General features: G+C 49.4%; 7 protein-coding genes across 7 annotated transcripts; 4 read left to right on the plus strand and 3 right to left on the minus strand.

The window, feature by feature from the left end:
* Positions 1–2,461: 2,461 nt before the first annotated feature.
* On the plus strand, positions 2,462–3,418 carry CTRU02_213789 (zeta toxin family protein; the record flags this gene model as incomplete). Its single annotated transcript, XM_036731046.1, has 1 exon — positions 2,462–3,418. One exon carries the CDS (start codon positions 2,462–2,464, stop codon positions 3,416–3,418), a length of 957 nt encoding a protein of 318 aa, XP_036577131.1.
* Positions 3,419–5,750: 2,332 nt separating this feature from the next.
* CTRU02_213790 (a49-like RNA polymerase I associated factor) lies at positions 5,751–7,204 on the plus strand (the record flags this gene model as incomplete). Its single annotated transcript, XM_036731048.1, has 3 exons — positions 5,751–5,895; positions 5,965–6,290; positions 6,344–7,204. The coding sequence occupies 3 exons, from the start codon at positions 5,751–5,753 to the stop codon at positions 7,202–7,204; spliced, it is 1,332 nt and encodes a 443-aa protein (XP_036577133.1).
* Positions 7,205–7,928: 724 nt separating this feature from the next.
* On the plus strand, positions 7,929–8,927 carry CTRU02_213791 (enoyl-CoA hydratase/isomerase; the record flags this gene model as incomplete). The annotated part of the gene is made up of 2 exons (XM_036731049.1): positions 7,929–8,125; positions 8,303–8,927. The coding sequence occupies 2 exons, from the start codon at positions 7,929–7,931 to the stop codon at positions 8,925–8,927; spliced, it is 822 nt and encodes a 273-aa protein (XP_036577134.1).
* A 156-nt stretch (positions 8,928–9,083) lies between these two features.
* Positions 9,084–11,663, minus strand: CTRU02_213792 (sphingolipid c9-methyltransferase; the record flags this gene model as incomplete). Its single annotated transcript, XM_036731050.1, has 1 exon — positions 9,084–11,663. One exon carries the CDS (start codon positions 11,661–11,663, stop codon positions 9,084–9,086), a length of 2,580 nt encoding a protein of 859 aa, XP_036577135.1.
* Positions 11,664–12,047: 384 nt separating this feature from the next.
* Positions 12,048–13,889, minus strand: CTRU02_213793 (sas10 utp3 family protein; the record flags this gene model as incomplete). Its single annotated transcript, XM_036731051.1, has 1 exon — positions 12,048–13,889. The coding sequence occupies one exon, from the start codon at positions 13,887–13,889 to the stop codon at positions 12,048–12,050; it is 1,842 nt and encodes a 613-aa protein (XP_036577136.1).
* Positions 13,890–14,788: 899 nt separating this feature from the next.
* CTRU02_213794 (short-chain dehydrogenase) lies at positions 14,789–15,889 on the plus strand (the record flags this gene model as incomplete). The annotated part of the gene is made up of 2 exons (XM_036731052.1): positions 14,789–14,902; positions 14,960–15,889. 2 exons carry the CDS (start codon positions 14,789–14,791, stop codon positions 15,887–15,889), a joined length of 1,044 nt encoding a protein of 347 aa, XP_036577137.1.
* A 1,569-nt stretch (positions 15,890–17,458) lies between these two features.
* On the minus strand, positions 17,459–21,671 carry CTRU02_213795 (urb2 npa2 family protein; the record flags this gene model as incomplete). Its single annotated transcript, XM_036731053.1, has 3 exons — positions 17,459–18,198; positions 18,251–21,569; positions 21,621–21,671. The coding sequence occupies 3 exons, from the start codon at positions 21,669–21,671 to the stop codon at positions 17,459–17,461; spliced, it is 4,110 nt and encodes a 1,369-aa protein (XP_036577138.1).
* Positions 21,672–21,673: the final 2 nt, after the last annotated feature.

The following is a 21,673-nucleotide window of genomic DNA, read 5'->3' on the forward strand; positions in this document are numbered from 1 at the left end:
ATTTAAAGAGCTATAATCCTCGAATTTAATAGCGTGGAATTCGAGATATAGCTGTTGCCTTAGAACCGGCCCGGAACCTTCATAGGTATCCTTTAGTAACTTTAGGGCTTCTGCTGGGTCTTTATTATTAAAAACCAGGCTAAGAGGTTCTGGCTGTAAATTTTGCCTTATAACTAGTAAGGCTTGTGATTTTTGCTCTTCGGTTATAGCTGAATATTTCTCTTGATCCTCAAAGTATTGGGATAAATTCAGCAATTTAAAATAGATTTGAAGGGTAGTAATCCAGGTATTCCAGTTATCTATACCCTTTAATCGTTGATTTTCAGGCATTAAACAGCCTGTAACGGCTCTTATAGCAGTAGTAGTAGTCGTAGTAGTCGAAGACATATTGACTTTTAATAGGGTGCTTATTGCCCTTAAATATAGGGACTTATAGCCCTTGGGTACTTATTGCCCTTGAGATAGGGGACTTATAGCCCAAAAACTGCTTATAATATAGGGAATTTATCCCTTAATAGGCTGCTGAAGATACTAAGGAGCTATGCCTTGAGTAAATAACAGGTATTTTGCCTTGTTATTAAGTGCTAAGCCCTAGGATATGCCTTTATAATAGGGTATATAAGCACTAAAAGCAGCAAGTAATATCTTAGAATAATAGTTTCTAAGACGTAATCCCCTTAATAGTCTCGTATTTAGTAGTACTAAGGACTTACACTTCGTCTGCCTTAATAGTACTAGAATAGAGTTAAAGTTTTAGACTTTTCGTCTTAGGGGAATATAGCCGTTATAATAATAACCGTTATAATAATATACGGTTTAAAAGAATAATAAATATAAATTACTAAAACTTATATCGTTTATAGGAATAAAATAGAGTTTAAGATATTTAATAACCGAAGAGTTGAGGATAAAAGAATAAGTAAAGTTATTACTCCGCTGGGCTCATAACCTGTTGGAACGGTAGGTAGGAATCTCGTAGATAGTACGATATCCTTATAACAGGGTATTAGAGTAAGGGAACTTGTACTTATGAAGTAGGGCTTTAATAGTAAAGAATGTATAGGCTTATATTGAAGCTGAGTTGGTTGAGGAACTAATAGCTAGCTAAGGGAGAGAATTAGGCTAGTTATATAGTAGTATAACGTCGCCTATAATAGCTAATATAGGAAGCTATAAGCTAGGTTTAGTATACGTAAGTATATACGTCAACTAGCTTATAAAGCAGCTTATAAATCAGACTAGAATCTTCTTTAACTAAATAGACTTTTAGATAAGGTTAAAGAGAGTATTCCATAGAGATCTGAATGTCATATGTTTAAACTAGCAAGCAGCCATTCTTAGCTAGTTACTTTTGTAAGTCCTACTAAGTCTTAGATAAGACTAAATAGGATAAATAAGTAAAATAGAAGTATAATATACTTATACTTCTAACATTTACTAATAGTACTAACGGCTACGACAACGTTATAAACCTACTTAACAAGGTACGAACCTGCTATATCGACGTCCGATACAAATAGATCATACAGGAGGTTTACACTGCAAAAAGCATCGAACTCCGACTTATTAAGGGCGCTAATATAGCCGCCGATAGACTTACGAAGCTACTGGTTACGGTTAAACACAAGGAATTCGTTCGTTTATTAGGCATGGCGGAGGGATTAGATTAAGAAGGGGATTTTAAGACTATAAGACTATTAATATTAAGACTTCGGGATTCGGAGGATTTCACAGCCTCCTATTAGCTAGGTTTAACCGGTAATTAACCGAGTTTTCTAATAGTTAAGAACTCCTCGGATTTAGAGGATTTAGGACTTTTCCTATATTTCCTATTATTCTACTGCTTTTTCGCTGAGGAGTCTGAGAGGGGGTATGGGTGGCAGGCCTCGCCGGCCCGTCACGTGGGCTGACGGCCGCCACCACTGGTCTTAGCCAGCCTCCACAGCCCTCTAGCCAGTTAGTTAGTTCTTCGACCAACAACACCACTTTTCCCATTCTGAGCGTTCTGTGCCGGTTCTCGCCCACATCAGTTGACAAGGCATGGTTATCATAGATCTAAGCTGTCATTTGTAGCTCCTTTGCTGTTTTTGTCACTTCCTAGTGGATGTAATGAGGTTGAAGTTGAGTTGAGACTGAATGAAGATTGTGATTGGAACATCAATAGTGAGTGGGGTATCCGATCGCGTGGGGAAGCTCACTACAGATATTCGAACTGTCATCTCAACTTCCATGCCTTCCAATTTAAGCAGCTCGACCCAACTTCAGGTCAGCTGAGACTGGATTCCATTGAGGCCTCTTACTTACTGGAAATCCATGTTCCAATCGATTAGACGAATTCAAGGAATCGAACGACAACAGTATCCGGTGAATCTTATTTATTACACGCCTCGTAAGCGCCCTGCATCACTTGGCTGGTAACACAACGTCACATCCCTCAAAGATACCTCATCTCCTTGCCAAGATGCCACCTCCGCCCGACTTGTCCCACTACATTCTCCCAGAATCCGACTCCCGCCGCATCTTTACCACCCAAATCCTCCCGGCTGATCTCCCGCTCTCTTTGACCCCACACCCCACCCGGTCTCGGCCCTTGGCCGTGCTCATTGTCGGCCAAACCGGTGCCGGCAAGACCCGTACTGCACCCGCCATCCTCTCTGCTATGACCCGTATCAACCCACCCGCACACTTTATCGCAGATGTCTACAAAGCCCATCATCCGTCCTACGGTACCTTGCTATCCTCTGAGAACCCCGCGCACGCATCACCGGCAACGGGCCCTGACGCGCGAAAATGGCTTGCCATGGCGTCAGCGGAGGCTATCTCCCGCAAGCTGGATGTGCTGCTCGAGAGCGCGTGTCGGCATCCTAACGACTTTCGTGAGCTGGCGAGTATGTTTGGGGAGGCAGGTTACTTTGTCGAAGTAGTTGTGATGGCAGTCCCTGCTGCTCTCAGTAGGCTAGGCATATTGCATCGGTTCTACGAGAGATTGCCTGAGGCGGGGAGCGGAAACTTGCCTGTTCGGCTTACACCTGTCAAGATTCATGACGACTCCTATCGCGGGCTGATGAGCGTGGCGGAGTGGATTGACAAGGTGGACTGTGTCGATCGGGTACTGGTGGTGAGGCGAGGGAACATGGTTGCTTTCTCGGATGAGAAGGCCAAGTTTGGTGGACTGAGTGGCAAGGTCGCCGAGGCTCTATCACGAGAGAGAGAGAGGCCCTTACCTGCGGACGAAAGAAGAGTTGTGATGTTAGATCTGGAGAAATTGGAGACCCGAGATGCGAAGCTGGCGGAGGAGGTCAAGAGCCTGCTTGAAGGGCTGCTAAGAGACGAAGCACATGAATACTCTGAGTTACGCCCATTAGAATTTCCACCCAACGGGCGGAGAGATGCGACGCTGACGTTGGGTGAAGCATGAGGAGTTCTCATGGCACTGGTATGTCAAATGTGCAGCGAAGCATTGAAATCCGGGTTCAGACACGCGACCCAAGGTTTGTTCAGGAGACATACACAAGACAGATCGCATACAGCAACCAAAAAAAAAAATTTCATGTTGAATTTTTACCTCATTCTTGATATTAACACATACGAGCTCACCGATTTAGATGTACGAATCTGATATGTAGTGAAAAAGCCATTTAACGCCCCTCCCAAGCAAACCATGTAAAATGTGAAAATCGATTCAGATATCTGCTGTAGCTTTAAGCTTAAATCATTCCTGGACTACGTCTTTTGGGAAACGAGGCTCACTACCATCTTTTGTTGGTGAAACAAGGCAGATCAGATCAAATTTGGCTGAGGGGCAACGGTGACTATGACATAGCCGCCGAAACCTTCAGAAAGGTATGCTGGAGTATTTTCTCAATTCGTTAAGATTTGAATATCCCTTTGACATACTCAGTCTCGATTGGTGCCCATACTGGTTTTTGCTCATGTTCAATCGAGTGGTATCTAGGGTGCCGTGGGTAATGATGATAATTAAAGCAAGTTACCTGTATAAACGCTGCCATAGAGAATTGACCTTTAGGTTCGTTTTTCACAATGACCCCAAAACTAGCGATAAGTTATGGGAAGCTTAGTTAAAACGACGAACCTGACAAGGCACACGTGAGAAGTGGAAAGCTAAATACTTGGGGGATCAAGATCTTAGACTCTTCTCATGTGGCAGGAAGTTGAACACAATATGACTAGATGTTTGAGGCCAAAAATGGAGTGCTTGTTCTACTAGTAGATATTAGGTGAGTGATAAGGCATCTTTTTACTACGCCTTTTGATGATGTCAAGTTCTGGCACAATATGCGTACAAGACGGCATTTGTGGTAACTGGACGCCGGAGCCCCCCACTGAAAGCAGGTACCTCCGTTGACAATTTCAGCCCGGGAGGCATACGGAAGGCGAGCAGCTTCCACTGTACACACCTGCCGGTAGGTGAGAAGTATCCACCGTAGGTACGTATCTCGCTAAAGCGCACACTTGATGGGCCAAAGCTCTACCAGGCCCTGGCAAGCGAGGTTGTTCTGTGGAGTGGAGCGCTGTGAGGTCACACCAAAGCCCCGCGATGAGAATCCCACGTGACGGAGAAGGGTTTTCTGCCCTACAGAGCTCGACCACTAAAACTTCCCCTCCAAGCCTGCTCTTGGAGAAGAACATCATCACCAACACCTCTCATCTCAAAGGACAAGTAAGTGCAGCCCCCCCCACCCCAACGGCCATCGGCACGCGACAGGCGCAGGGTCGGCGAAAGTTCCGAGCCCTTTTCCGCGCGCGATTGGCCAAATCTTATTGCAGGGGAGCATTAGCTAATTGGCAAAACAGTTTCGTCGTTACGATGAGAGCCAAGTGGAGAAAGAAGCGCGTTCGCCGTCTCAAGCGTAAGAGAAGAAAGATGAGGGCTCGCTCGTAAGTTTTTTTTGCGAAAAAAACAGCAGTTTTTTAATGCACGTGGTCTGACTTTCCGGCAGCAAATAAACAACTCGCACCTCCGCCTCGACCATGACCATCTTTTAAGATGACGACATGCAACGCCATCATGCGACTCGCGCAACAGAGGTGTAATCGCCAGCTTCTGTCACCAGCGACTCAGTCTGTCTCGCGAACCGGGACGTCGACATTCACCACGAACTAGAACAACGGGACTTGGGGTCATGATGGGATGATCAGGCATGCACTTTTGGCAGACCTTGATGAGGATTCAATGAAGATGGACCAGCCAACTACGGTCGAGATGACGCTATGATGAGGATGTGGTGTTTAGGACGGCCTTGGGAAGCATGATGTCTTGACGCAACGCGGATTAAGAAACGGGATCAGGACGTGCATGACAATTGAAAGGCAGAAACTTGCTTCCTCAAATCAATCATCAGTGAAACCAATTATCTTCGTTTTTTTGCATCGCGCCGTGATTTTGTGATTGACCTGTTATTTTGCGGGAATGAGTAGTGGCTGGAATTTCTCTAGAGCTCTTGCTTAGTTCTTGCTCCTCGTCAATTGAGTGCGCCAAGCTGTGACGTTTGCAAAGCTCTGAGTGGGGGTTTCCATCTGGCGCATCTGCTAGCGTCTTCGCAGGCTCCGCTAACCCCTACACCGCCTACCATTTCCAGCGGACATGTGGGCGGGTAAACGCCGGTCTGCCGACATTTTTTTTTCTGAGATAGGCCTATAGAAAATATTTCCCGTAAAACGGCAAGCCCATCCCACGTAACGACCGACCATCACCAACTATTTTTGCCCGGCAAACGGATCTTGTAACCATGGCGGACCCCAGCGGACGGAAGAGAAAGCGCGATGTCGGCGGCTCCTCCAAGTCGAAAAAGAAATTTGCCACTGACGGCTCTGCGCCGTCTAAAGTCTCTGTCTCCTCGGTTCTGAGACCGCAACTATGCCCGCCAGTTCTTGGTACGACGACTTCTTGCGATTGATCCTTCCGATTGCGTCTTGAAGTAATTGCTGATGTTTTGTACTTAGCTTCTTCTCCCGGAGTGCGGATATCTAAGAACATCCCCTTTAGCCCTTATGTCAAGCCTGAGACTACCTCCGGCAAACGGAAACAAAAGACCCCCGCAGTGTCCCAGGACCTGATTTTGCACTCGACTAGCCACCAAACCATGGATTACACGGCGAGAGAGGACGGTATTAGCGACTCGCAGCAGGCACTCAAGCACTATGTTGGAGTTTTTGATCCCAAGACCGGCAAACTTGAGGTGGTGGAAGCCAAGAAAATGGTGGTGCGTGGGGTGGCCAGGGCTAAGCAGGCATCAGATGAGGCCATGACAGCACCGGCAGACTACCAGGTTTGTTTTTCCCTATTCTCTGAATGCTTCGACCTCCCACTGACCTGGAACAGAGCTACTATGCCCTGAAGACCGACCTTGGTCAGACTTTCGGTACAAGAAAGGCGAAGAAGGCTATTGAAGCTGTTACCCTCAACGCTATCGATCCCAACAAGGGCAAAGAAAGCACGCCTCGGAAGCTCGATACTGCCTCGAAGGCGATTCTGCAAGAGATTGGCGGTGTCACGGCGACCATGGCATCCCGGGAGCAGCTCCAGGCTGCGGTCGACGAAGCCAAGCCTGTGCCTCGGCCCAACCTCGAGGCCGACGCTATCCAAGATGTTTACGATCCCGACGAGTTTATTGGACGCGAGGTTCTCGCTGCTATACCTATCAAGGACTGGGTGGAGCCTACGAAGAAGGGCGAGGACGTGCAGGTGTACTCCAGACATGTCGCTGCGCGTGTCAAGAAGATTGTCGACACGGGTAACGTCAACAAGATACGCCTGCTGCGCTACTTTTACTTCCTCTTCCTCTTCCATACAATGGCGCAGCCTGGAAAGCAGCGTGGTACGAAGCGTATCCCCCCCAGGGATAAGCTTAAGGAGCGACTGTCCCCCGCGCCCCAAGCCGTCATTGAGCACATTCGACGCAAGTTCTCGGATGGCGGTGAGATGCGCAAATTTCACAACGATCTTCTCATCACACATTGTTGCGCGCTTGCGTGTATCATTGACAACTTTGAAGTCGACACATCTAAGCTTCGCGAAGATCTGCGCCTCGACCAGAAGGATATGAACAACTACTTTTACGAAATTGGCGCACGAGTTAAGCCTGTCGCCGGCAAGGAGAAGGGCAAGCAACACCATGTAGCTAAGTTGGCGCTACCGTTGCAATTCCCCAAGATCAGATCCATCGCACCAAAGCGTCGTTAGAAGAGTGATGAGGACGATGATGATCTGATACGAGTGAGGTCGAGGGGGATCAGGGAGCGAATTCCCTTCCGGCGAGTGTGAGAGTACTTAGTGCCTCTCACCGATGGCAATTGCACTTTTCATTGGCATTAAGGAGGATACGATGCTACTTGCTGGGCACCTCTTGCCCAGCATTGATGTCTGTTGAAGCATTTGAACAACAAGAATGCTTGCGGCTGTATTGACGATACCTCTACACTATTAAACCAGATAGAAGAGTGTGAATTGTGACACACTAGCCTATTGTTGATGAATCCAAAAGTTTTCCTTCATGAACCAGACGTGTCGCGCTGTATCAACTACTCAATTACCGAAGTATGAATCAGAAGCGTTAACGCAGGCCTCTGTTGTTAACCTGGAACCAATTCCCGACGCCATGGCCGAAGGGGCCAACAGCAACCGAAGGGTGCTGGGATTCGACGCTAATCCCCGCAGTACCATCCCCGTCTCAGTCCTGCCGAGGCATCTCGGTGCAGTGTGTGGGGTCTGGGGTAGCACCAGCACCTCTTGGAGAGCTTGCAAGAATAAACACCTTGCTCTTGCGTCCCCCGATAGCCTACCTTATTTCACCAGTGAGCATTGTAATTGTTGTCTAGATAGATATCTTGCTTTCAACCCATCCGCACGAAAACAAAATCACAAGGGGATAAGCACATTCTCAAGCGTAAAGAAATATCAAGACGCAATGGCCAGTCCCGAAGACCCCGTCATCTCTCTCGAGTACCGTGGCCGGGTCGCGCTGCTCACTATCGAAAACGACCGCAAGCTCAATGCCCTCTCACAGCCGCAGTACTATGATCTCGCTCAGAAACTGCGCGAAATCGCGACGCACGATGAGGTTTTCATCACCGTTCTGACAGGCAAGGGCCGCTATTTCTCAGCGTAAGTTTCCCCGGTATTTTAAGCTCTGTCTCATTCCTTCATCATAATTCAACACATGGCCACCTTATCTCTCCTAAGTTCAGTGACGATTACTTGAGTTCGGAAGCTACCACGACATCTATTGGCCTTGAACAAAACTGGTATTGACGATGACCAAAACGCTGACAATACGCCTAGCGGCGCGGATGTGACTATCGCCCGCGCTTCACCCTCGGGGCCGGATGCCCACAAACACTGGCTTCAAGGCTTCGTCGCCTTCAATCTGAACATCACCCAGGCCTTCTACACGCACCCTAAAATCCTTGTCGTCGGTCTCAATGGGCCGGTAATCGGCCTTTCCGCTGCACTTGTCTCTTTTGCCGATTTCATTTACGCTACGCCATCAACATTCCTCCTGACGCCCTTCTCTTCTCTGGGCCTCGTGGCAGAAGGAGGCGCCTCTCGTGCCCTCATCCAGCGCCTCGGCATCAGCAAGGGCAACGAGGCGCTGATTATGAGCAAGCGCATTTCTGCGGAAGAGCTCCTACATACCGGTTTCGTGAACCGCGTGTTTGACTGCGGCAAGGGTGAGGATGAGAAGTTCCGAGATCTGGTCCTGAAGGAAGTTGACGAACGGTTGGGCGAGCATTTGATCGGAGACAGCTTGACGGGAATCAAGGCGCTCATCAGAAGGCCCGAGATGGATGCCATGGACAAGCAGAATTCACAGGAGGTGTTTGCAGGAATAGAAAGGTTCATGAAGGGAATTCCACAGGAAGAATTCCGCAAGATTGCGAGCGGTGAGAAGAGACACAAGCTGTAGATACAGATTAAGATATCAGAGAATCTTTGTGGTTGGAAGGAGAAAAATCACGAAATATCTGTATTTAAGACAATGATGTTCTATCCTTTTTCCACATCGCCTCATATCTGGTACAAGCAATCGATTGAAGAACTGGGTTAACCGGGTATCTATACATCATGATGAGAGCAGGCCGAAGAGCAGGCTTGTCTTCTTGTGGTATTCTTGCGACGACTTGGTAATTCGTTGTCGCGCCTCACTGCTGTCCAATCCCGTGCGCTCGTATATTTTCTCTTTCAAATCCTTGAACTCGTCGCCCTTGGTCTCCGAAGAGGCGTCAAGATAGCAACCAAGGAGGGAGATGTCGAAGAGCCACTGAATGAAGAGGTCGCGGCGCTGCTGAGCAACGTCGTCCATTTCCGACACTGCCGCAGACGTAGTAGCCTCGTCCTCCTTGGGTTTCTTCTCCGCTTCTTCTGTCTTATCTTCTTCCTTGTCCTCCCCGTCTTTCTGCTCGTCGACTTTGCTCTCCTTGTCGGTTATGTTTTCATCTTCCTTCTCTTCGGAAGGCTTCTCGTCTTCGTTCTCATCCGAACCTTCTGCAGACTCCTTAACCTCTGCCTTCTCTGAGATATATTCGGATGAAGCCTCCGGCTTCTCATTGTCACCATCAACATTCGTTCCTTCCGAGTTATATGTCGCCAGTGCCTCGAGCCATTTCTCGCCAATTTGCTTCCGGAGGTGCTGCTTCATGACACTCACAGCCACGGCACTCCACAAATCCATGCCAGCATCACCCATTTCCGTTGAGACATCCTTCAAAAATCGGAAAACCCTTGGGGACGGCTGCGTAGGCAGCTCAGGACTACCCTCCCACAATGGACGCGCAAGAACAACGTTCTGCGTGAGTGCCTTTGTGGCAAAAATTTGCAGGGGGTTGGCGGCGACAGATTGTGCAAGCTTCTCATGGAGCGAAGGTACCACTGTCAGCCCAAAGTCCTTGACCGCGTCAAGCTTCGGGAGTCCCTGTCGCACATCTCGGAGAATGCGGAGGAGGTACATAGCCACCTTGCCGCTATTAGGAGCATCCGCTCGTATCTGCCATAGACTCGTCAGCTTCTCATCTAGGCTTTTGAATGCCTTGACGAGGTTAGAGTCAAGCTGCTCGTGGAGCATCTTAGGGTCATCCTTGCTCAGTAACTGCTGCCGCTCTTCGATTGTTTCCTCATCCTCGATCTCATCAATGTCGTTGTCCCAGCGCTGTTTCTTTAGCTGCTCCACGACGTGGCCAACTTCGTCGATAATTTGCCTCCACGAGTGGAAGGCGTTGACAGCCTTAGAAACGGAGTCGTTACGGCCGTGCAGCCGTGCAACCAGCTCCTGCAGGAAGTGGTCTGCTCCGTTGATCAAGTCAATATCAAAACTGCGTACATCCCAAAGACTGATAGGCTGATCCGTTACTCCATCCTGCCACGAATCTAGCGTTGCCGTCACCTCAGATCCAATAAGATGTAGCTTGTTGACCTTGATCTCAAGGACATGCAGCATATGACCGTTGATAGCGCTGCGCAACTCGTCCAGCATCTCGGAAGGGTCGAATCCCCTGGCCTTACCACCTTCCCGGATCCAGAGTTGCAGCACGCTAGTACGCAGTTCCGTGATAGACTTAAAGTCCATCATGCGCTCCATTGTCTTCTTAAGTCCATTGACGAGCACCTTGCCGCTCTTGTCTGCCCAGTCAAAAAGCATGTCTCGTGCCTGAGGGCCATCCAGATCGTCGTGCCGTATGAATGGTGTGAAGCATTGAATATCTTCTCCACACCATCGCTCATATATATCCAGGCGCAGATTTTCTAGCTTTTTAAGTGATGGGTCTGCGAGCAGCGGGTTCTTTTTGAGGTTGGAAAGGGCGTCTGAGAGCTTGAATGGCACAAGAGCTTGTACGTCCAGCAGTGTCTTCGTGTACAAGTTTAAGCTTTTGAGGATATCTCCCGTGCCGCCCTGCCGCTCGTTATCCTCGGCTTCAAAAGCCATAGCCATAGCAGACTTTCTAACGCCAAGAAAGAGTGTAAGGACGTCGCTGGCGCCGGAGCTTGTAGCCAAACTGTGAGCACACAACGCCTTCAGAACATCCTGCTGATTGATGGAATCGCCGGCACGCTCCAGCAGGCCCTTGATGTTTCGCAAAAGCCGCTTCTTCGAACCAGCAAGACTCTTCTTCGCAGCCTCAACAGCATATCCGACATCCCCATTTAGTGTCTTCTCCTCCTCCAAGCTCTTGGTCAGAAGCCTACTTAAAACCAAGACCTTGCTTGCAAGAACCAATCTATCTCCTCTGCTCAAACCTAGGCTACCAGCCCCAGAGCCCTTGAGCACGCGGCCCAAGACAAGGCCGCAGGCTTCAAGCAGTCTTGCCCTCGCAACGACACCCACATCGGCACGACTTTGTTCTGTTATATTGCTCTCGAATTTGCTCAGCCCAGAAACCTTGGAGCCAACGACTCCGCGCCCGCAGCGCCCGCCCATACGGCCAAGCACCCCCTGCACGGCGTCGTTATCCTTGCGCATCTGGACTATGGTGTCGGCAGTACCGAGAAGATCGCGGTAGGAGCTACCGACCTGCGTGCGCAGGCGGCTCGCCTTCTCATCGATTTCGACATGGAGAGACTTGTGGATCGCTCGGATCTGGGGGAGGGTGTAGTTGGAGGAGAAGATTTGGGCGGAAGAGGTAAGGGTTGAGAGATCGGGGGTAGCCATGTTGGTATTGGCGATCGTAGTGGAATACTATTAATGGTGCATCAAGAATTGTTTAGTTTTTATTCGTCAATTGAAGATTCTTTCGGAGCCAAGTGCTCCTTTGCGCCAGCGTTGCGGCACTTGCCCTTTGTTGGACGTAGAATGGTTGTTGAATGGAAAGTTGAAGCTGTTCTGGCCAGATGGAACTTGGTGGGGCCAGCTGTCTTGGAGCTTTGGCACTTCGTAAGCTGTTTAGATTGGACTGGGAGCAATTGCACACATCATGTCAATTAAATCGTTTGTTACAGTGTACACAAGAAAAAGCCTTTTATAACTACGATCCCAGGTCTTGAAAACTTTTTGAAAACTCCAATTGTATTATGCAAACCCAACATCAGCCAGGCTTTACAATTTTCTCGCCCTGACAATACCCGTTGTGATACCCGACAGCTCACCACCGTAGCCGCCCTTGGGTTCACCTCCCTTCCACACGGGCTTCATGCTCCTCAACTTCTTCTGCTTCTCCTCGTACTTCATCCTCTTCTTGACACGCGGGTTGCGTACCTCCTTCTTGCGCTTCGGCGTAAGACCCTTGTTCTTCTCAATTGCGTACGTGATCTTGCGCTTGCCATCCTCCCCAACGATCTCCTGCTCGACGACACGATCCGCCTTGCGGGCCGCCGCGAGCGCGTCGTAGAATGCCGTCTTCTCATCCTTCTTCTTCTTGCTCTTGGCAGCGACCATGTCGTAGTACTCGTCATCGCCGTCATCCCGGAGAGCGGCGGCCGTCTTGGCATCGTTTTCATCGCCGCTGCCGTCATCCCCAAGATCCGCACCAAACTTGGAACCCTTTTGACCACGGCGTTCGGCTTCGGCGTTGAGACGCGCCTGGCGGTCTCTGAGACGCTCGCGGTAGGGGATATCCATGTCGCCGCCAGCGTCGCGACCGGCGTCGGCACGCTTGTTGGCCTTTTGCACAATTTGTGAAGTATAGAAGCGTAAAGACTTCTTGCGAGCGGCTTTGTCGGCGGCTGTACGGGCGTCGAGTATCTCTTCCTCGCCAAAATCGGAGTTGTCGTCATCATCCGCGGCCTTGGCGGCCTTCTTCGCCTTCTTGCTCTTCTTAGACTGGCTGAGAAGGTCATCAAGGTCGGCAAGTGAGTCCTCGACGACCTGAGCTTGCTTCTTCTTCGCCTTAGCCGCCTTCTGCAGCTTCTTTTGTCTCCGAGCCTCTTCTCTTGCCGCGGCAAAAGCAGCTTCGTCTTCGTCCTCCTCGGCAACCGGCTCCTCTTCGGAAACATCCATGGAGTCAACTGGTTGAGCTGGTGTCACGCTCTGAACTTGCTGCCATGCCTCGCGGCACTCGAGAAGAGTCTCCATGACATCATGGTCGCGGAGCTCGGCAGGATCCAAAGTCTTCTGCGTTGACGATCCGTCCCGTGCTGGCGATGTGAGAATTGCAAAGTAGCTCGCGAGAGCAGCGACGTAGCAACCTAGTATCCAGTATCTAACCGCCTCAAGCGATTGGCTTGACTTTCCGTGTGCCTCCTTTTGTAGCGTAACAAGCTTTGGTTGCAGCTCCTGGAATTCATTCACGAGATGCTCAAATTCAGGGTACCTGCTTTGGAGCATTTTCCTGCGCTCTTCAGGGCCCATATCATCCGTGATCTCAATATCCTTGAGAACCTCGGTGACAACCTCCTGTTCTTCCGCCTCATCTGGTTTCGATGCCAGCCACTCCCCTTCGTCGAATAGGAAATCTTCTTCGGACATCTTGGCCAGCTTCTTTTGCTGCAGGCGCTTGGCCTCAGCTTCCTCTTCAAGGGCATCGGCCTCAGTCTCGATCTGGTCGGCGTTATAGTATTCTTTCTTCGAAGAACCCCACCAGCTCGGGTCAGCCTCATCCCCTTCCTCCTCGCCCTCTTCATCGGACTCAGGTGCAGCCTTGCCCTTCTTGGACTTGCGGCTGGCCTTTTTGGTGTCCTCTTCTTCAGAGTCGTCACCATCATCGAGATCCAGAATCTCCTCGTCCGAGTGCTCCAAAAACTTGTCCTCTTCTTCAGCCCTCTTTCTCCTCTTCGATTGTGGGCCTTCGTCGAACATGATCTTGTCTCGGTTAATGAAATACTCGTCCTCGGAATCGGCGACATCTTCGTAAGTGGTGATGGGGCCCAGGCGAGCGTCAGCGGGGTCGAGCTCTTTGGGGCCACTGCGAGCAGGCGCCGATGCCTTTCTTTTCTTCGCCATGATTGTATGTTCGAGTGCGCGCCTTTTCAGTATCTCAAGCACAGTCCACGGGGAGGAAGTTGGCAAGCTGCGACGCTGATAAAAACTGTTGAGGCAGGCTTCAGAGGAGGGCGGATTCGCACTGAAGCTACCAGCAGCGAAAAATGTTCTTGCATTTGCGCAGAACTTTTTAGTGGATACAAGTAGTGGCGTCGACTATTATTGGTTCACTCAAAGTCAGTCAATAGTGGGGTTTACTCCACAAGCAGTCGCTGGAACCCACACTTGGACTTGACATTGAAAGCCATCGACTGTTTTGTGAGAGTGCTTTCCATCTTCGTTCAGCCATACCAGAAGCTTTTTTCATGTGAATAGTGCATGTTTCAATGTAAATACTCCGCTGTTTACAACATTAATTTACTTCCACAAAATGACCTCTGTTGCCGCGTCTTATAAGGATATGCTAAACTAGCCAACTTGTTAAACACCTGCTATAATAGTATAAGAAGAAGAAGAAGAAGAAGAAGAAAATCACCGTGGCGTAGTTCAAACAAGCAAGGTAGTAGTAGTACATTGGAACTGTACACTCTGCTGGTGGCCACCATTTCAAAACCGGTCCTAGGGGTCCGGCTCCAGCCTGGCCATGTGGTATTCGTTTGTGCATGCTCAAGATAAGCCTCACAGGGGAAACACCCACTAATACCGCTGAACATGCCCCCACCAAGACGGAATCCCAATCGTTAACCGTTCCTTCCGCAAATCCACTAAGCCACATCGGAACCGCAGCTTTGGCCTCCTGAGATTCGTGCGTTCAGACTGCTGCAAGACAATCTTCCTTTTTAAGCCGAAGGCATCCTGTACAATCAGAACCCCGCGTCAATTGATTGTGATTAAGACGATCCATTTCTGCTCTGGCCGGTATGGAAATCTCTTCACAACTTCTGTGGATAGCTTTGCCTGGTCTTGCTGCCCTCCTCATCGCCTCTACCATGGGCCTATTTAGTCGAAAGAACCACATGCCCGTCGATGGCAAGGTAACCAAGCCAGCCCTTTGACATCGCCGCAGCATCAACTAATGCTCAATTGCCTAGACCATTCTTCTGACGGGCGCTTCGGAGGGAATGGGCCGCTGTGTCGCCCTCCGACTTGCCGCAAAGGGCGCGAACCTCGTTCTTGTCGCTCGCAACCCAGCTCGGCTCCAGGAACTTGTGAGTGAGTGCAAGTCCGCCGCCAAGCATCCCGCGACCCAGCGCTTCAAGTACATCGTTGCCGATGTCTCCCTCGAGAACTACGCCGCTCCCGTGATTGCCGAGGCTACCGCATGGAACGGCGGCCGCAGCCTGGATATTGTCTGGTGTATCGCGGGCATGGCTACTACCGGCTTCTGGATTGATACTCCATTTTCTGCCACACGCCGCAACATGGATGTCAACTTTTACGGAACGGCTGAGATGGCGCATGCTATCCTGCGCGAGTGGCTTGCGCCTGATGCTCCTGTCGAGGACGAACCAAAGCACCTTATCATGACTACCAGCGTTGTGGCCTTCTTCACCGTTGTGGGATATGGGCCGTATGCCTCGTCAAAGTGGGCCATCCGTGCTCTTGCGGATACACTTTCCCAGGAAGTGCTGTTATATCCTCAGAATGTCAAGATCCACGTGGTGTTCCCCGGGACTATCACCAGCCCTGGGCTGGAAAGGGAGAACATAACCAAGCCACAGATCACGCATCAGTTGGAGGAGCTTGACCCTGTGCAATCGCCAGAGGATGTTGCTGATTTGTCCATTAAAGGGTTGGAGAGAGGCGAATACTTTGTCACTGTTGCTTTCCTCGGCAGCCTCATGAAGTGGAGTGGCCTTGGAGGTTCTTTCCGAAACAACTGGATCGTTGACACCTTTATGATTTTGATTACTCCTTGGGTCTGGATGTTCATACTGCCCGATTTTGTGCGGCAGTGCACGAGCTATGGAAAGAAGCACGGTCACCCTGCTACCTATGCAAAGCCCAGGGCAAGCTCGTAAGAGGGCGATGTTTAGCGTAGACGACGATTGATACCCATAATCACAGTTACAAAACACCATCTGTTTTTGATTCTCATTTGTATATGTCCTTGAATAATCCGGATGCTCGCCGTGTGTATAGCGATGCTCCTCTCCATTATCTTAACATCGCCTTGAAGGGAGCATGCATGCCTTGCCCACGGATACAACTAAAACAAGCACAGCGGGTAGGGAGTGGGAAGGGAACAACCGCACTTAGGCAGTTGGGAAACACAAGTTTAACGCCCGACAGCATAAGAATTCCGAATGGTGGAAGCTTTGATCCGCATGTGTTTAATGTGACATTGTCTCCTTCGCAACATGACCCGCAAAGGGTTCAACTCATGGTCGCCTATTCTTCTGGGAGAGCCATTCACACACTTTCTACTTTCCGAGGTGGTACGATACTCAAATAAATAGCCTTTATAAAAAAAGGTATAAATTAGTGTTCTCTTTATCGTTACTTGACTTCGCCTTACACACTCGAAGCTTACAACAGCCTGGTTATTGGACTCGAAAATTTTCTCGAGTTTGGCATTCACGTACCTTACTAGTAACATAAGTTCGTTTCCTAAACTCAAATATACAAGAGAGTGACGATTGCTATTTTCATCTTGTTATACAGCGGCCATGTTGGAGGTCGTCTCTATCTATTGTCTTGCAAATACAGAACAATTATATGCCGTATGTATCACTGGCGTCCTAGACATAGGGTTTAATCAACCACGAGACAACTGTTCTTTCTAATTAACAGGGGATTCTCGATACAAAGTTATCATGGATTGCAATTTCTGCCGAGAATGTGGTCCAAGAGTTTGTGGTGAGATAACGTGGTGTTGACGCCACGCGGGTACCTGAACCCAGGGTCTAGGATCCTCCGGCTCAAAGCGATCTCAAATTTAAGTAGCGCACTTCTGGATACAGCAGATGATCGTATCTCCCCAGGAGGCATGCTTAAGCTTTTGTTACCCGTAGATAGATGTTATCCGCGTTTCGCAACTTCATCTGTCACCTATCCTAAATAACCTTCTTATGTGAGATGAATATCCACTTTGATAAAGCGCAATGTACTTAGCTATCATAAGCTATAACAATTGTCACTCAACCAAGCATTATTCACCAAAAATAATCACAACATGCTGAAGTCACCAGATTCCTCTCAAACAAGGACGATGCAGCTTGGAGCAAAGATCATCTTCAATATCGATTCCGTACGATCAACTCCAACGGCTTCGCTGGATAAGTTTACGAACTTAAATATAGAAACAACAACTACTTTAAAAATATAAAAGTTCGTGGGCTTGGTAAGGACAATCCCATAACTAGAATCAAAAACCCTATTCGTACTGTGCATGGCGATCTCATCATTGAACTGTCTGCCATTAGTTTGATGATAGCCAAACTAAGAAGTTGTAGACTATCAATGGGAGAGGAAAACAATTAGATAGAAGGTCAATGCCCCTTGGCGTAGCAAAGTTCTTGCGCCAGAATGCTGTATTATATCTAGGGTATCTTGCAGACGGCTTGTTCTCACCCATCCATTCCAACTCTCTACACACCGCTCCACTTTCCAAACTTGGTATACCGCCTATACATCTCCCTCAAAATCGCTCTGCCACTAGCATCCATGCTGTCGTTAAGAATTTTCCTCACCTCAGGTGGCGTAATGCTAAATATAGAGTTCATGCCCGGCTCAAGTGCCTCACGGATGTCCCTAGGCACATCGACATCGAGCTGCATCTTGACATAAGCCATCAGGACAAGGTACATGTGCCGGCCGGCAGACCTCTTAGCCGCATCGGTAGCAGAGTCAAGGGCACTCAGATGCTGTACACGCGAGACAGCGGCGGCAGCGGGTTCGCACACCAGAGTAACGAGGCGGGTAAACTGCACCGCGTGCGTTGCGCGTACGGACGTCTGCGCCGAGGAATGGGCGAGTGCACAAAGGAGGGCTTCGAGAGTGGCTATGAGAAGGTGATAGTGGCCCTCAAGACGGAGGCGGTGTTTCTTGATGATCACCTCCATGAGCTTGCAAAGCCACTGGCAGGTACTGGGGGAACTCTCGACGAGGTGACCTGGGTCATTCGCCACGACTGACGCCACTGCGCTCAAGGTAGCCTCGATGTTCCACTGGGTCATAGAGTTCGACTTAATGTCAAGAAGTTGTTGGAGGACTTCGGCTGTTCTCACGAATTCACGCACAGTCTTCGCTTTGGTCAGGTATCTGACCAGTATCCCGTGAGCAGTCGCGAGATCGAAGTCCTTAGACTTTTCCAGGCCGGTTGGTGCTTCTAAGTGGGTTGATTAGCTTGGATAAAGATACCTAGCGCCGTTAAGACTTACCATTCATTTGGGCAACGACCCGACGGATAGCCAGAAGCTGGCCTTCCATGGAAACATCGGTTTTGGTAGCAGAATCTTCTTGAATACCTTCGAGAAGGCTCTGGATATAAGCCACTTTACCGTTGTGGTCAAGGCCAGCGACAACGGCATCAACTGATTCTTCCAAAACAGATTGCCGATTGAAGTCTGATAGAGGATCGGGAGCTGTTCCGCTAGGTAGAGGTGTAGACAGCGCGCTGCTGAAAAGCTGGTTGAATGACGTTGGACGAGGATCCGCCAGTTGTGACGGGAAACGCTTGATGAGGAAAGATCGTAGTCTCCAACCGCTGAGATATCCGTTGCTTATGGCCGATTGACTTGCTTCTTCCAATTGGGAAAACTTGACCTTTAGCTGTCCCACAATAGAGTCCGGTAACGCTTCGGCCGCATCAAGAGCAACCAGCACGCGGTTGACGATACCTTTGTCCACCTTCTGCTTGCGCCATGCCTTTGCAAAGTCACTCAGAGCATCTTGAACCATACGGCCTAAGGTGGATGCAGTCTGATCGGTGTCAACGATGACAACCTTCTCCTTTGCTCCAGTATCAGCAACAACAACAACAACAGACAAGAGGGCCTTGAGAAGAGTCATGTAAACGAAAGAACCCTCTGTGGCGACTTCATCCAAGATACCAGAAACCTTTGCGAAGTACTGCGTACGATATTCTTGGTGGTCATGCATTTGTCGAATAGTTGCCACTGACAAATAGGAAAGAAGTTGGGTCAATCCAAGGGCTGTTTTGGAGCCGCTTTTGCTGCATACTGATGTCAAAGCGGCTGCAATCTTCTGGAGATCAGAGAAGGCCATATCCTGGTAAAAAGTCGGCTTCTTCATGATTTTGCCAAGCAAGCCCAGCACCAGATTCCAGTCCGACGGGCTAAGGTTGTCAGCAACATGTACTTTGGAGACCAAGAGTTCCATGATGCGCTCTCTTTGTTGTCTGGTAATCGATTCATCAGGTACTCCTGATAGCTCAATCATCGCAGTCTTGCTTCGCTTCTCAGTCCAGGGGAAAGAATTCGTCGGCACCTGGGCAAGGATCTCTATAATGTAGTCCACGACCCCTGTTGCAAGCTTTCGATCGCGGAGATTGTTTTCGTTTGATGTGATCATATGAAGCACGTTTCCAAGTCGCCTTTCGCTGTCCCCTTTCCGGCCAAGAACACGTTTCACGTACTCCGGTAAAGAACCGGACGACTTAGAAAGGAGCGCGACCAGTCTTGAGGCAGCCAAGGGGTATTCGGCACAGAACTTGGGGACGTTCGAAGTATCTGACTCCACAGAGCAGCGAGATTCTAATAAACCCTTTAGATCCTCGAAGTTCACCTTCTTCAATAGTCTTTCCACAAAAGCCGAAAGCAAAGAAGCGATATCGTTCTGATCACGGCCATCTGGGTACATGGATAGCCAGAACTGGTATGCGCACTCCAGGGCTTCACAAGTATCTTCATCGTCGAACTTGGCTTTTTGTAGCGCCTTCGTCAGATCAACGCGAACACTATCCCATAGCTTAAGAGATTCTTCATAGTCCAGCCACGAAGCTGTCTTTGAGATAATCCTCCACCGCAGGGAGCGAATGTCCGATGGAATCTTGCCAGATGACCAAACCTTCAGTGCGAGATTCGACAGCTGAGTGCCAATCGAATCGGCATATTCATCCTTGGTGATGGCGGTGGCAATGGTATCAAGGAAGATGAAGACTGCTGCCGGCCGAAGATTTTCTTGGGTCTCAAGCCATTGTAGTAGGTTGTTCAGTTGTTTGGTAGTCAAAGACTTCTCAATACCCTCAATAAGTGTGGAGTTGCGGTGCACTTGAGTGAACCAGACGGGCCGGTCCCCAGAACGAAGTACCTTGTCTTCAAATGTAGATAGCTGAACGAACCACTTCTTCAAAAACGTTGACAAATCACGGGAGCTTTCAAAACCGGCGATCAACGACTCGATAAGGTCGTTCATGGTTTCTTCGCTAGCCCTAGCGTCGGCAGCAGTAATTCTGTCACAAACTTGGTCGAAAAGTTCCAGACCCTCGTCAGACTGTAAGAAGACATCTGCGTCGGACTTGGCGATGAGAGAAAGCAGGCGCCAGTCGGTTTCTCTAGCAGTGCCGACGAGGGCGTAGGTGCTGCATACTAAGCGAAGATCATTCAATGCAATTCGAGCCTTGTTTGCGATGGCTTTTTCCAAAATTTCGCCCATCACATGCGCCTTTTCGATGCTGGGTAATTGCCTGTTTGCTTGCTCAGACAACTTGAAGATTTCTTGCATCCAGGCTTCATCGGCCTTGGCTGTTGTAAGTCCCCCGACAACCTGGGGTGCAGCTGACACCAAACTGTAGAAGATGGGCGCCGCAATTGATACAATATTTTGAATCATGCCAAATGCACGGGTGACCACCTCGAGATCTTGTTTATTGAAGTACGCAGATCTGGCAGGGAGAATGAGGTTGCGCTGCAGGAACTTTTCGAGTTCGCGGGTCCAGAGTTCCGCAACTTCATGGTCCACAGCCGCACCTTCCTTGAGTTTGCCCAGAATAGAGAAAGTGGTTCTTGAAAAATGGGTTGCAACTTCGAGCGCATCGCTGGGGCCCTGGAGATGAAGGTCCCAGACAGAGGAGAACACGTTGACCCAATCTTCTTGCGCCTCAAACATCTCAATATTGGAGACCGCAAGAGAGTAGTCACAAAGAGACAACAGAGGCGCGAGGTATTCTGCGGCGTCGCTGGCGGGCTGCGCAAACAGTGCCTTGATGTGTTCTGCTCCCATCCTGTCGTGAGCGGACCACTGCGCCGCTAGGTCCAGCCGTGCCAGAAGGATCTTCAACGCGCCGAAGATCGCTTCTCCTGTTGCCAAACACCCGTCAAACGACTTAAGGCTTTCCAATTCAAACGTCAATGTTTCTGATCTTTTTCTCTTCTTTGATTTGGAGTCGGACGTATTGGCATCGGTGCTAGGTTTCGCGACGCCTTTCAAAGTTTGCTGAAGAACCGCCATGAACTTGCGATCAGCAAGAGACTTTGCGAGAGAAAAGAGAGGTATTCTTTGAAAAGCACAGCCGAGTATGCGCCAGGTCAAAGGAAACCGCCGAACCGTTTCCGCCTCATCGCTAGTAGCCTTCATCGTCTTAAGGAGCCATCGTAGAACGCTCTCCTCTGCTGCAGAGAATTGACTCTGACCGATAGAAGTAAGTTGCTTCCATACTCGCTCGAGATTTTCGCCACTGGCCCCGGGGCCTGTCTGATCGAGGGATCGTATAGTCTTAACCAGGTCTCTGTCCGCCGTCTTTGGGCAAAATTAGCATGAGCGTAGATGTGGGTGAGGAAACAGACTTACAACCGTCTCAGAAGACCGACTGGGGCTAGCATCGGTCATTTCCACGTCCATGA

This window comes from Colletotrichum truncatum, assembly GCF_014235925.2.
Source record: "Colletotrichum truncatum strain CMES1059 chromosome Unknown Contig_0010, whole genome shotgun sequence".
Taxonomy (NCBI): domain Eukaryota; kingdom Fungi; phylum Ascomycota; class Sordariomycetes; order Glomerellales; family Glomerellaceae; genus Colletotrichum; species Colletotrichum truncatum.